This window comes from Salmo salar, chromosome ssa01, assembly GCF_905237065.1.
Source record: "Salmo salar chromosome ssa01, Ssal_v3.1, whole genome shotgun sequence".
Classification (NCBI taxonomy): Eukaryota; Metazoa; Chordata; class Actinopteri; order Salmoniformes; family Salmonidae; genus Salmo; species Salmo salar.
The window spans coordinates 89,562,240-89,575,681 of record NC_059442.1 but is presented as its reverse complement, the minus strand read 5'-3'; the positions used below and the strand labels follow the sequence as shown (position 1 = coordinate 89,575,681).

The 13,442-nt window shown below is 41.3% G+C and overlaps 1 protein-coding gene across 1 annotated transcript in view; it reads left to right on the top strand.

Annotated features, from left to right (window-relative positions):
- The window catches only part of LOC106609649 (delphilin), a 49,088-nt gene that overhangs the window by 14,658 nt on the left and 20,988 nt on the right, over nucleotides 1–13,442 (top strand). The window contains 1 exon segment of the mRNA XM_045724134.1: nucleotides 3,215–3,496. Within this exon segment, the coding sequence (XP_045580090.1) occupies nucleotides 3,215–3,496 (282 nt within the window).

Sequence of the window (13,442 nt, the reverse complement as noted above, 5' to 3'; positions counted from 1 at the left end):
CGAAGAACTTATAGGGGTTCCCCCCACAGTTTCAATTTGAAAACTCCCAAAGGATACTCCAGGTACCTTTTCTTTTTAGAGTGGAGATGTTGACGTTCCATAATGTGATATCAGAGAGACTGACCTTGTTTATTGACTTTCTGTCTAACATCTGTGTCACTGGTTTTTAAACCACATAATGATATCCTAAATCTCTCGGCTCAACCTTTCATGTTCACCGGTCGTTTAGTGTCAGGCAGAGTAAGGCAGAGTCAGGCAGGCGTGTGGCAAAGCAAAGCAAGAAATGGCAACAGTCTCTCACATCTGGAATAGAAATAAATTGAGGTCTTCCAGTTAGATTTCTGCTCGTCATTCCTCCCTTTGGAGAGATCCCTCCACCCGTCTTAGATTATTATAGAGCACCACTCTACTCTGCTGCAAATTAGGTCATATTAGTTGAAATCTCAATTAGTTCCAAAGGTAAGACAGTTTCCACAACTTTTATGATGAGGTGGCTGTTTGGAAAGAGAACCTTGCATTTCACAGTGAAATTCAGTTGTAGTGGTGGTGACGGATGAGGTTTTCTCAGAAATATCACTGAATGACACAAGGATGGCAGATGGTATGGCTAGAAACATAGAAAGTTAGCAGAGAGAGAGCAACTGTGTGGTTCGGTGAGAGACCAAGCTAAATGATGCTGCCTAAGTACAGCACAACAATAATGAACCACAGTTCAGATAAGTGTCCACAAATAACTTTCCATAGACCAGCAAGAGTTCTAAATATATCTCCTTGTGTCTGGATAACTCAGTAGCACTGTGGAGTAATCATGGCTAATTAGCAGAGCATTCCCCTGTGGTGGCTAGAATCCTTATTGTCTCTGAAGAACTTCTCTGTGTCCTATTTGCTTGATTTAGCTGCCCAGCTTGTTTTTATCTGCATAATTAGCTAGTCCATATTTTACATGTGTTTCTGCAAGTTCCTTCTCCCTCTCTCTGTGTGTGTGTGTTCTGTTCTGTTTATGTCATATTATAATTACGTGGCCAGTTAGTTTGGTTCCCTTAATTCTCCACTTCATTATAAATTATGTCTGGCCACTCGTCATCTGATTCATCTAATCATGGGAACAAAAGCTAGGAGATACTCAGAGGGGTCAACAATACCAGGGCCAGGGGTGACACACTGAAGGGCCAGGGATGACACATTGAATCACCAGCATGATTCATTTTCTCTGTGTTTATCGGCTCAATCTGATTACAGTCATAATTATTATTATCATTATATTCAATCGTTTGATTATATTAATTAATTATATTTAGATGTACGCACATGATCTGTGTTGGATTATGTTAATTTGTTTGAATTCCCATTAACAATTTAATCTGTATTGATGCAATGTTAATTTGTTTGAATTCTCATGAACAATTTAATCTGTATTGATGCAATGTTAATTTGTTTGAATTCTCATGAACAATTTAATCTGTATTTGTGCGATGTAAAAATGTTTGAATTCCCATTAGCAATCCATCTGTATTGATGCAATGTTTATTTGTTTGAATTTACATTAACAATCCATCTGTATTGATGCAATGTTAATTTGTTTGAATTCTCATGAACAATTGAATCTGTATTAATGTGATGTTCATTTGTTTGAATACCATTAACAATCTATCTGTATTGATGCGATGTTAATTTGTTTGAATTCCCATTAACAATCCGTCTGTATTGATGCGATGTTGTTCACACACGTTCCTGTTTTAACCAGCTGTCAGCTGTCTTCTGTGTGTGCGTGTCAGTGTGTTTTTGTACGTGTGTGTGTGGGTGGTGTGTGTGTGTGTGGTGTGTGCTGTGCTGCCCTCTTGGCTGTTCCTGATCACTGAATGAGTTGTTTTCATCTTCAGCTGTTGCTTTTCCATCTCAGTGTGGCTGTGATGAGCCCTATGTTTTACATCATCAATTAGCACATCATCAGTTCTAGGATGAACATGACACCGCTATTCTCTTGGTTATGTCACTAAAGACAAACAGACCAGACATGATGGCTTTTATCAGTGTTGTTGTCTACACGATGAGAAGATGATAGTCCTTCACCTCGTATCATTCTCCCTCTGAGAATCATTCTGCCCAGACAAGTCACAGCTCAGAGTGATGCTCAGAAAATATATTGTTCCGCTCTTCAGACAGACAGACAGACAGACAGACAGACAGACAGACAGACAGACAGACAGACAGACAGACAGACAGACAGACAGACAGACAGACAGACAGACAGACAGACAGACAGACAGACAGACAGACAGACAGACAGACAGACAGACAGACAGACAGATAGATAGATAGATAGATAGATAGATAGATAGATAGATAGATAGATAGATAGATAGATAGATAGATAGATAGATAGATAGATAGATAGATAGATAGATAGATAGATAGATAGATAGATAGATAGATAGATAGATAGATAGATAGATAGAGAGGGATGATAGAGAGAGTGGGAGAAAGAGAGGGAGAGAGAGGTGGTAGAGTTATATATTGCTTACTCCCACACCTTTGCTGTTGCTGTATTGGTATCTCATGCTGCAGCAGTGAGAATCCACACTGTAGCAAATGACGCCACTGCACAGAGGGCTGCCTCACAGACTGGCTCTATAGAAATCTCTCTCCCTCTCTATCCATCTAACCTCTCCTTCTCTGTATCCATGGACTACAGTGGCTAAATGGAAAGATAAAGACTTTTAAGAAGAAGTGTGTTTGTTTAGTTTTTGTCAATCTATAGATTTCTAAGTATGTTTTTATGATGAATCTACTTCACCAAGTCAACAATGATTTGTATTCAACTGCATGGATTTTCTTCTCCATCCTGGATGCCTGATTCTCAGTTCCAGCTCGGACTTTTTCCTCTGAATCTCAGACCAGGGCTTTGGTGTGAGTGGTGTGGTTTTTGGCACCAGAGTTGATGCAGACTGCTGAGGGTGTTCTCTGAGGTTTCTAGTAACATCTTCTGGTTCCCGAGGATCTCTGTAGATCTACACCATCCTTGTTCTTCTCTGATTCCTCTCTTACCTCTTGTTCCGGGCAGAGGTGACACAGACTATTGAGGGGTGACTGCTAAAGTCTACCTGGTGGTACCCTCCCTTAGATCCAGAGGGACCTCCACCTCTCCACCCCTCCACCTTTCCCCCTACTTTCCCTTCGTCTCACATGCTGGTCCCTCTCTCATCATGTTCACCAGGATCTTCATCCCCAAGAAGCACCGACAGCGGTTCGACGAGGCCGTGTCCCAGAGCCTGATCCAGAAGATCTGTCGCAGTAAGAGCATCAGCGAGCCGGGCCGGCAGGGCCGTCTGAGACGTAGCCGCAGCGAGGACCACCCTGACCGCCACCACGGCTCCAAACGGGCCAGGTCAGTACCTCGGGATCCTGGGGAGGACGGAGGAGGACAGGAGAGAGGAGAGAGGGGGTACAGGAAGTCCACGTCGGGCAAACCTGGACATCAATCAGAAGCCAATCAGAGGTTAGTATACAGTATGGCGTAGTTAGCTATGACTCCCACTCAGCTAAGAGAGAGAAGATTTATGAGATACTGTTTGTGTGGTTGGAGCTGGAGATAAAGGAGATGCATTGGGTTTAAAATACCACTGAATGATATATATATGTATATATACATTTCACATTCTGAAAATAAAGTGGTGATCTAACTGACCTAAGAAAGGGAATTGTTACTAGGATTAAATGTCAGGAACTGTGAAAAACTGAGTTTAATTGTATTTGGCTAAGGTGTATGTAGAATTCCGACTTCAACTGTATATGACTTAAATGTAAATGTAAATGTATATACACAATATACAATATAATAATACAATATATACAACAGTTAGGATCACCACTTTATTTTCAGAATGTAAAATGTCAGAATAATAGTAGAGAGAATGATTTATTTCAGCTTTTATTTCTTTCATCACATTCCCAGTTGGTCAGAGGTTTACATACACTCAATTAGTATTTGGTAACATTGCCTTTAAATTGTTTAACTTGGGTCAAACGTTTCGAGAAGCCTTCCACAAGCTTCCCACAATAAGTTGGGTGAATTTTGCCCCATTCCTCCTGACAGAGCTGGTGTGACTGAGTCAGGTTTGTAAGCCTCCTTGCTCCCACACGCTTTTTCAGTTCTACCCACAAATGTTCTATAGGACTGAGGTCAGGGCTTTGTGATGGCCACTCCAATACCTTGACTTTGTTGTCCTTAAGCCATTTTGCCACAACTTTGGAGGTATGCCCATGTGCAGTTGCAAACCGTAGTCTGGCTTTTTTAGCAGTGGCTCCAGAGTGGTTTTGGAGCAGTGGCTTCTTCATTGCTGAGTAGCCTTTCAGGTTATGTCGATATAGGACTCGTTTTACTGTGGATATAGATACTTTTGTACCTGTTTCCTCCAGCATCTTCACAAGGTCCTTTGCTGTTGTTCTGGGATTGATTTGCACTTTTCGCATCAAAGTACGTTCATCTCTAGGAGACAGAACGTGTCTCCTTCCTGAGCGGTATGACGGCTGCGTGGTCCATGGTGTTTATACTTGCGTACTATTGTTTGTACAGATGAACGTGGTACCCTCAGGCATTTGGAAATTGCTACCAAGGATGAACCAGAGTTGTGGAGGTCTACAATTTTTTTCTGAGGTCTTGGCTGATTTATTTTGATTTTCCCATGATGTCAAGCAAAGAGTCACTGAGTTTGAAGGTAGGCCTTGAAATACATCCACAGGTACACCTCCAATTGACTCAAATGATATCAATTAGCCTATCAGAAGCTTCTAAAGCCATGGCATAATTTTCTGGAATTTTCCAAGCTGTTTAAAGGCACAGTGAACATTTCTGTCCCACTGGAATTGTGATACAGTGAATTATATATGAAATAATCTGTCTGTGAACAATTGTTGGAAAAATTCTTTGTGTCATGCACAAAGTAGATGTCCTAACCGACTTGCCAAAACTATAGTTTGTTAACAAGAAATGTGGGAAGTGGTTGAAAAACAAGTTTTAATGACTCCAACCTAAATGTATGTAAACTTCTGACTTCAACTGTATATAAAGTGTTCCAAACCGCTGGGTAATATCTAGGTAATTTTCCAGACATTTAAACATATCTTGTTTGTTGATCGATAATTTGGAAACACCTGACACCGTTGATTAGGGAACGGTTTCTGTTACTCATCTAATATTATAACACAACCCAACGATTATAGCTATCACTGTCCAACTGATTTTGCGACAGAGGAATTATGATTATTACATTTTACATTTTACATTTTAGTCATTTAGCAGGCACTCTTATCCAGAGCGACTTACAGTAGTGAATGCATACATTTCATACATTTCATACATTTTTTTTTTCATACTTCATTATGACTCAGAAGTTCAGTAAACAGTCACACCAAACAGTATGCTCAGCTCTAATACATACAGTAGCCATGCTGGAAACACTCGGTTTGTTATTTTTGTTAAATATAAATACCAATCTTGTTTTTGCATTAATTCCGCAACGAGGTTAGCTTTTAACAGCTAGGACAGCTATTTCTTGCTTGACAGATCCGCTAACCTAGCTAAGCGGCTAGCCATCAAGCTAACAAAGTTAGTCCCAGATGAGTTTTGCAATGGAGCCCTCTTTGACTGGAGAAGTAAATGAATGGTTCCAGCGCTGTAGGAGCTGTATCTACTACACTTTGTTTCAGGACAAACTGGATCACACAGAGTTCAAATGCGGCTATTGTTTGCTTGCCAAGGATTATAGGCTTGAGGTGGCTTCCTTGATCGCGCAAGTCGTGAAATGTTTACCTTTTCTCCGCCAGTGGCTGGGCGGCGTTCGCACTTATTGGATGCATGTCCGCCTTGTCGTTTGTTGTTATCTGACTGGCTGGGGTTGCACAGAGTTCGTTCGCCAGGGGAGCCATCTCCTACCTCTCCTCCCCCATATGATAGAGGAGTCGAAGGAGCACAGCAAGAGGAGCATGGCAATCAAAGATGGTCGCATGTCACAAGCCGTGGAAGCTAAAGACAGCGGCCTCCCACAAAGCAATCTACAGTCCCAACGAGAGGCCCGGAGCGGATACAAACAACGAATAGTTTCGCCATCCTGGAGCCTGTTCTTCCTGCACCTTGGTCGCTGGGGGTACCTGTGTCTGGAGCCAGTTCTTCCTGCACCTTGGTCGCTGGGGGTACCTGTGTCTGGAGCCAGTTCTTCCTGCACCTTGGTCGCTGGGGGTACCTGTGTCTGGAGCCAGTTCTTCCTGCACCTTGGTCGCTGGGGGTACCTGTGTCTGGAGCCAGTTCTTCCTGCACCTTGGTCGCTGGGGGTACCTGTGTCTGGAGCCAGTTCTTCCTGCACCTTGGTCACTGGGGGTACCTGTGTCTGGAGCCAGTTCTTCCTGCACCTTGGTCGCTGGGGGTACCTGTGTCTGTGGCCGCTGTGCCTACTCCTACTCCTTCCCCTATGATTTTGAATTCGATGTTGGCAACCTTCCGTCTCTGCTCTGGATCTAGCAAGATTCGCCATCTGTCGGAGGCCTGCACCAGGCACCGGGTGTTACGTGCTGAAGTTATCCTGCCTCTCGCCTGTCCTTAAAGGGTTCCCCGAATCTTGTGAAGCGTGGGAGGGGCGGATTTCCTTGTCCTTCTCGCCAGCCGTGATTTTAGGCAGCTCCATGGTAAGAAATGTGACTGTTCCTGTTGCAAAAACAATCCCTGAGCTTGAGTAAATTACATTACTAAGCTGCTCTTGAATGTGGTATGTCAGGACATGGAAATCAATTCTATCGTAGTCCATGTGGGTTTTAATGACATTATGAAGGGCAGCTCTGAACAGTTGAAACTGGATTTTAAAGAGCTGATTGACTCTCTGCTAGACACTAATTAAAGACACATCATATCTGGCCCTGTGCCCTCTCTGAATCGTGGCATTGAACGCTTAAGCAGGATTCTTTCTATTCACAACTGGCTACATGATTATTGCAGCTCAATGGGTGTAACGTTTGTTGCCAGTTTTGATAACTTTTGAAAACAAAACACATTTTATAAGGAGGATGGGATCCACCCAAATCATTTGGGTTCCTGGATCCTCTCACAACATTATGAGGCTGCGTTGAGACAATGACTTATCAATGACCCAAGCCCAGCTCAGTTAATCCCTACCATTGTATCGCTGAGTTGTCATAAGGCTTTAGCAAATGTACATTATACCAGGGGCATTTGTAGACACAACGTAATGACCTAATTTATGTCCCTCTAACTGCCCTGAATGCCTCTGCTGACCCTACAGCTATTGTATGCAGCAATCATGTACCTATGAACCAGATTCACGCTGATAGCACTTAGGCAGTGTGCCCTAGTAGGAAGTCCACTGTGTGCAGCTCACCCTGTACTAACATAAATAACATGAGAATATCTACTTTGGCTAAGCTTCCCAGTAAAGCAATGAAAACAAGCAAGCATCCCAGAAAAGTGTTCAACATAGCCCACGTTAACACATGTTGTTTAAGAAACAAGGTTCATGACATGAATAACTTGCTAGTAAAAGATGACATTCATATTCTGACTATCTCTGAAATTCACTTAGATAATACCTTTGATGATACAGAGATAGCAATACATGGTTATAACATCTACCGAAAAGACAGAAATGTCAATGGGGGTGGTGTTGCGGTCTATATTCAGAACCACATTCCTGTAAAGCTTCTCATGTTAAATACGGTTGAAGTAATATGGCTACAGGTTCATTTGCCTAACCTAAAGCCCATTCTTGTGGGAAGCTGCTATAGACCACCAAGTGCTAACAGTCAGTATCTGGATAACGTGTGAAATGTTTGATGGTGTATGTGATTTCAACAGAGAGGCATATTTTCTGGTGGTTTAAACATTGACTGGCTTTCATCAAGCTGAGGCTTCAAACTGTAACCAGTGCCTGCAGCCTGGTTCAGGTTATCAGTCAAGCTACCACGGTAATTACAAATAGTAACTACCAGGGCAGTTACTAATGCTGCAGAAATGTGCTTGAAAGCAGTATCCAGATCCACTGGATGTAGTGATCACAATATAGTAGCCAATACTAAGAAAACTAAAGTTCCAAAGGCTGGACCTAATATAGAGTATAAGAGGTCATACAATACGTTTTCTAATGATTCCTATGTTGTTGATGTAAAGAATGTTTGTTGGCTAGTGGTGTGTAATGAGGAGCAAACAGACGCTCCACTGAAATTGCTTATCCCAGTTACTAGTAAGCATGCACCCATTAGAAAATGACTGTAAAATCCCCGTAGATTTATGAGGAATTGAAAAATTGTATTGTTGAGAGGGATGAGGCAAAAGGAATGGCAAGTACATCTGGCTGCACAACAGATTGGCAAACGTATTGCAAATTGAGAAATCATGTGACGAAACTGAATAAAAAGAAGAAGAATCTACACTATGAAACAAAGACAAATGACATAAAGAATGATAGTAAAAAGCTTTGGAGCATCTTAAATAAAATGTTGGTAAAATAGGCAAACTCAGCTTAATCATTCATTGAATCAGATAGCTCATTCATCACAAAACCAATTGATATTGCCAACTACTTTAATGATTTTTCATTGGCAAGATTAGCAAACTTAGGCATGACATGCCAGAAACAAACACTGACACTAAACATCCAAGTATACCTGACCAAATTATGAAAGACAAGCATTGTCATTTAGAGTTATGTAAAGTGAGTGTGGAAGAGGTGAAAGAATTGTTGTTGTCTGTCAACAATGCCAAGCAACTGGGGTCTGACAACTTGAATGGAAAATCACAGAGGATAATCGTGGAAGATATTGCCACTCCTATACAGCCCTATTTGGTAAAATACCAAGTCCATATTATGGCATGAAGGTCAGTCAATATAGAACATTTCAAAAACTTTGAAAGTTTCTTCAAGTGTAGTCACAAAACCCATCAAGCGCTATGATGAAACTGCCTCTCATGAGGACCGCCACAGGAAAGGAAGACCCAGAGTTACCTCTGCTGCAGAGGATAAGTTCATTATAGTCACCAGCCTCAGAAATGTAAGCGCAAATAAATGCTTTACAGAGTTCAAGTAGCAGACACATCTCTACATCAACTGTTCAGAGGAGACTGCGTGAATCAGGCCTTCATGGTCAAATTGCTGCAAAGAAACCACTACTAAAGGACACCAATAACAAGAAGAGACTTGCTTAGGCCAAGAAACATGAGCAATGGACATTAGACTGGTGGAAATGTGTCATTTTGTCACGTGTTCTCCCTCTCTGGCCTCTAGGTCACCAGGCTGCTCATTATGGCGTACACCTGTCACCATTGTTACGCACACCTGCGTATCATCAGACTCACCTGGACAGCATCACTTCCCTGATTACCTTCCCTATACATGTCACTCCCTTTGGTTCCTTCCCCAGGCATTATTGTTTCTGTTTCAGTTTCATGTCTGTGCATTGTTCGTGTCTCTTGTTTTGTATTATGTTGCATTTATTTATTAAAACACCCACTCCCTGTACTTGCTTCCCGACTCTCAGCGCACATCGTTACACCTTTGGTCTGGAGTCCAAATTGGAGATTTTTTGTTCCATCGCCGTGTCTTTGTGAGACGCGGTGTGGTTGAACGGATGATCTCTGCAAGTATATTTCCCACCGTAAAGCATGGAGGAGGAGGTGTTATGGTGTGGGGGTGCTTTGCTGGTGACACTGTCAGTGATTTATTTAGAATTCAAGGCACACTTAACTAGCATGGCTACCACAGCATTCTGCAGCGATACGCCATCCCATCTGGTTTGGGCTTAGTGGGAATATCATTTGTTTTTCAACAGGACAATGACCTAACATACCTCCAGGCGGTGTAAGGGCTATTTTACCAAGAAGGAGAGTGATGGAGTGCTGCATCAGATGACCTGGCCTCTACAATCCCCCGACCTCAACCAAATTGAGATGGTTTGGGATGAGTCAGACCGCAGAGTGAAGGAAAAGCAGCCAACAAGTGCTCAGCATATGTGGTAACTCCTTCAAGACTGTTGGGAAAGCATTCCAGGTGAAGCTGGTTGAGAGAATGCCAAGAGTATGCAAAGCTGTCATCAAGGCAAATTTGAAGAATCTCAAATATAAAATAAATGTTGATTTGTTCAACACTCTTTTGGTTACTACATGATTCCATATGTGTTATTTCATAGTTTTGATGTCTTCACTATTATTCTACAATGTAGAAAATAGTAAAAATAAACAAAAACCCTTGAATGGGGCTCCAGAATGGCACAGCAGTCTAAGGCACTGCATCTCAGTGCAAGAGGCATCACTACAGTAACCTGGTTCAAATCAAGGCTGTATCACATCTGGCCATGATTGGAAGTCCCATAGGGCGGCGCACAATTGGCCGGGTTTGGCGTCGTCTGGGTTTGGCCAGGGTAGTCTGTCATTGTAAATAAGAATTTGTTCTTAACTGACTTGCCTAGTTAAATAAAGGTTAAAAAAAAACATTAGTAGGTGTTCTAAAACGTTTGACCAGTAGTGTGTGTGTTATTGCTTTACATCCCCTGCTATATTGTGGATAAAGAGTTACCTGTCTAACAGAACACAGAGGGTGTTCTTTAATGGAAGCCTCTCCAACATAATCCAGGTAGAATCAGGAAATCCCCAGGGCAGCTGTCTAGGCCCTATACTTTTTTATATCTTTACTAACGACATGGCTTTGAGTAAAGCCAGTGTGTCTATGTATGTGGATGACTCAACACTATACACGTCAGCTACTACAGACTGAAATGACTGCAACACTTAACAAAGAGCTCCAGTTCGTTTCAGAATGGGTGGCAAGGAACTAGTTAGTCCTAAATATTTCTAAAACTACAAGCATTGTATTTGGGACAAATCATTCACTAAACCCTAAACCTCAACTAAATCTTGTAATAAATAATGTGGAAATTGAGCAAGTTGAGGTGACTAAACTGCTTGGAGTAACCCTGGATTGTAAACTGTCATGGTCAAAACATATTGCTACAACAGTAGCTAAGATGGGGAGCAGTCTGTCCACAATAAAGCACTATTCTACCTTCTTAACAACACTATCAAAAAGGCAGGTCCTACAGGCTCTTGTTTTGTTGCACCTGGACTACTGTTCAGTCGTGTTGTCAGGTCCCACAAAGAGGGATTTAGGAAAATTGCAATTGGCTCAGAACTGGGCTCTATTTCACATCAGGTGACGCAAGCAGTAAAATTTGATTTAAGAAACAGATAAAAATACACCTTATGGACAGCGGGGACTGTGAAGCAACACAAACATAGGCACAGACACATGCATACACACATGATAACATACATACACGTACACATGGATTTTGTGTTGTAGATATGTGGTAGTGGAGTAGGGACCTGAGGGCACACACTTACTGTGTTGCGAAATCTGTTATGCATGTCTTGTAATGTTTTTAAAATTGTATAACTGCCTTAATTTTGCCGGACCTCAGGAAGAATTGCTAATGGGGATCCATAATAAATACAAATACAAGTACATACAGTATGCTCAGCTCTAAGCCATACCGTAACTCAGTTTATCTGCTGTAGCAGCCTGGTCTCATTGACTAGACATTACATAGTAAATGTAAATCGTTGACACTCAAATTAGTTTGATATGTTACGTTTGGTATTGTAACATAAGACTAGCAAAAAACAAAAGTACGGTGGTTGGTCAGGGTGGATCAGTTGATGTATAACACAAACGTCTAGCGCGAGTTCAAATCTCATCACAGACAACTTTAGTATTTTAGCTAATTAGCAATTGTTCAACTTCTTACAACTTTTTAGGTACTTTGCAACTACTTAGTATGCTAGCTAACCCTTCCCCTATCCCTAACCCTTTTAGCTAACACTTCCCCTAACTCTAACCATAACCATAACCCTTTTAGCTAACCTTAACCATACCCTTTAACCTAACTCCTAAACTTAACCCTAACCCTAACCTTAACCCTAACCCCTAACCCTAACCTCTAGCCTAGCTAACATTAGCCAGCTAGCTAATGTTTTGTTACGTTTTGCAAGTTCGTAACATATAGTATGTTTTGAAAATTCGTAATTTATTGTACATTTTGAAAATTCGTAACATATAACATGAATTGTAATTCGTAACATATCATACGAAATGGGTGATGGACATCCACAAATGAATACATGCCATACGAAACGTAACATATCATACTAAATGGAGTGTCTTGGATTTACATACAGAATAATACAAAATGCTATGACAAGGTAAAAATCTGTCTTTCTGCCCCTGAACAAGGCAGTTAACCCACTGTTCCTAGGCCGTCATTGTAAATAAGAATTTGTTCTTAACTGACTTGCCTAGTTAAATAAAGGTTACTTTAAAAAAAATGTTTTTTAAATGAGACCAGGTTGGATGTAGGGTTAACATCGTCACTCCACTCCATGCCAGTTTTACAGGTAGACTTTATGGTAGACTCCAGTCCATGTTTTACCAACAGCCCTCCCTACTCCTTCCCGCTGCCCATGGCCAGTGTTATTCCAAAATGCTGCTCATTAGGATATGTCCTGTGTAATCACCTTGACAGCTCATATACAGTAACAGTAAGAGACAGCCCATGGTATTAGATAGGAGATTAGCTGTGCCTCTGATTAGCATAGCCTCCATCACATGTAGGACAGACATGAACCTGCTTTGTACAGTCGAGATCTCTCACTGACCTGCTGCCAGGCTCAAACAATTGACACCTTTGGTGTTATGTGGAACTAATTGATACACTATTGTTTATGGTAAACTGCCTTTCGAGGTATAAGGTTTCAAGTCAGTATGGAAAAGTGATATTCATTATTGAATTCTCTAGTGATAGGTTATTTGATTGATTGTTCATTGTATCATCCACATCATGTTTTCAGTATTCAGCTCCTCTTCTGTGCTGTTTCTTGGGTTATGGTATTGATGTATAGAAAGTACTAATGCTAGATGGGGAGAGAGGTTAGATATCTGTTTTCTTCACCTTTTCTAACTGTACAGTCTCTTATATCCAGTGCTTTGCAGTGCTGAGCCTACCCTCTTACTCTGTGCCTCTGTGCGTATAGAACAGTGCAGTGTTATTATTATTACCATTATTATTATTACTCTAAAACCCCATTAGAATTTTTCTCTTCTGTCCCAATATCACATAACAAGCATAAAGATGATCAAATAATGGATTTTACCGGTTTCCCCTCTGCTTCCTGTTCTGCTTTATGGACCTCTGTTTATATCTTACCATGTTGCCTTGAGTAGTTTCCATGGCAACTGTGATATCTCCATCCCAGTCGTTGATGGTTCTTTCTGGGAGCCAGAGAACAGAGACATCTCTGTCTGAGCTAGAAATTGTACCTGTTATGTGGTATTCCAACTGGACATACTAGCTACTTTTCTTTTTTACGCATTCACATTGTTTTATTGTTTTAT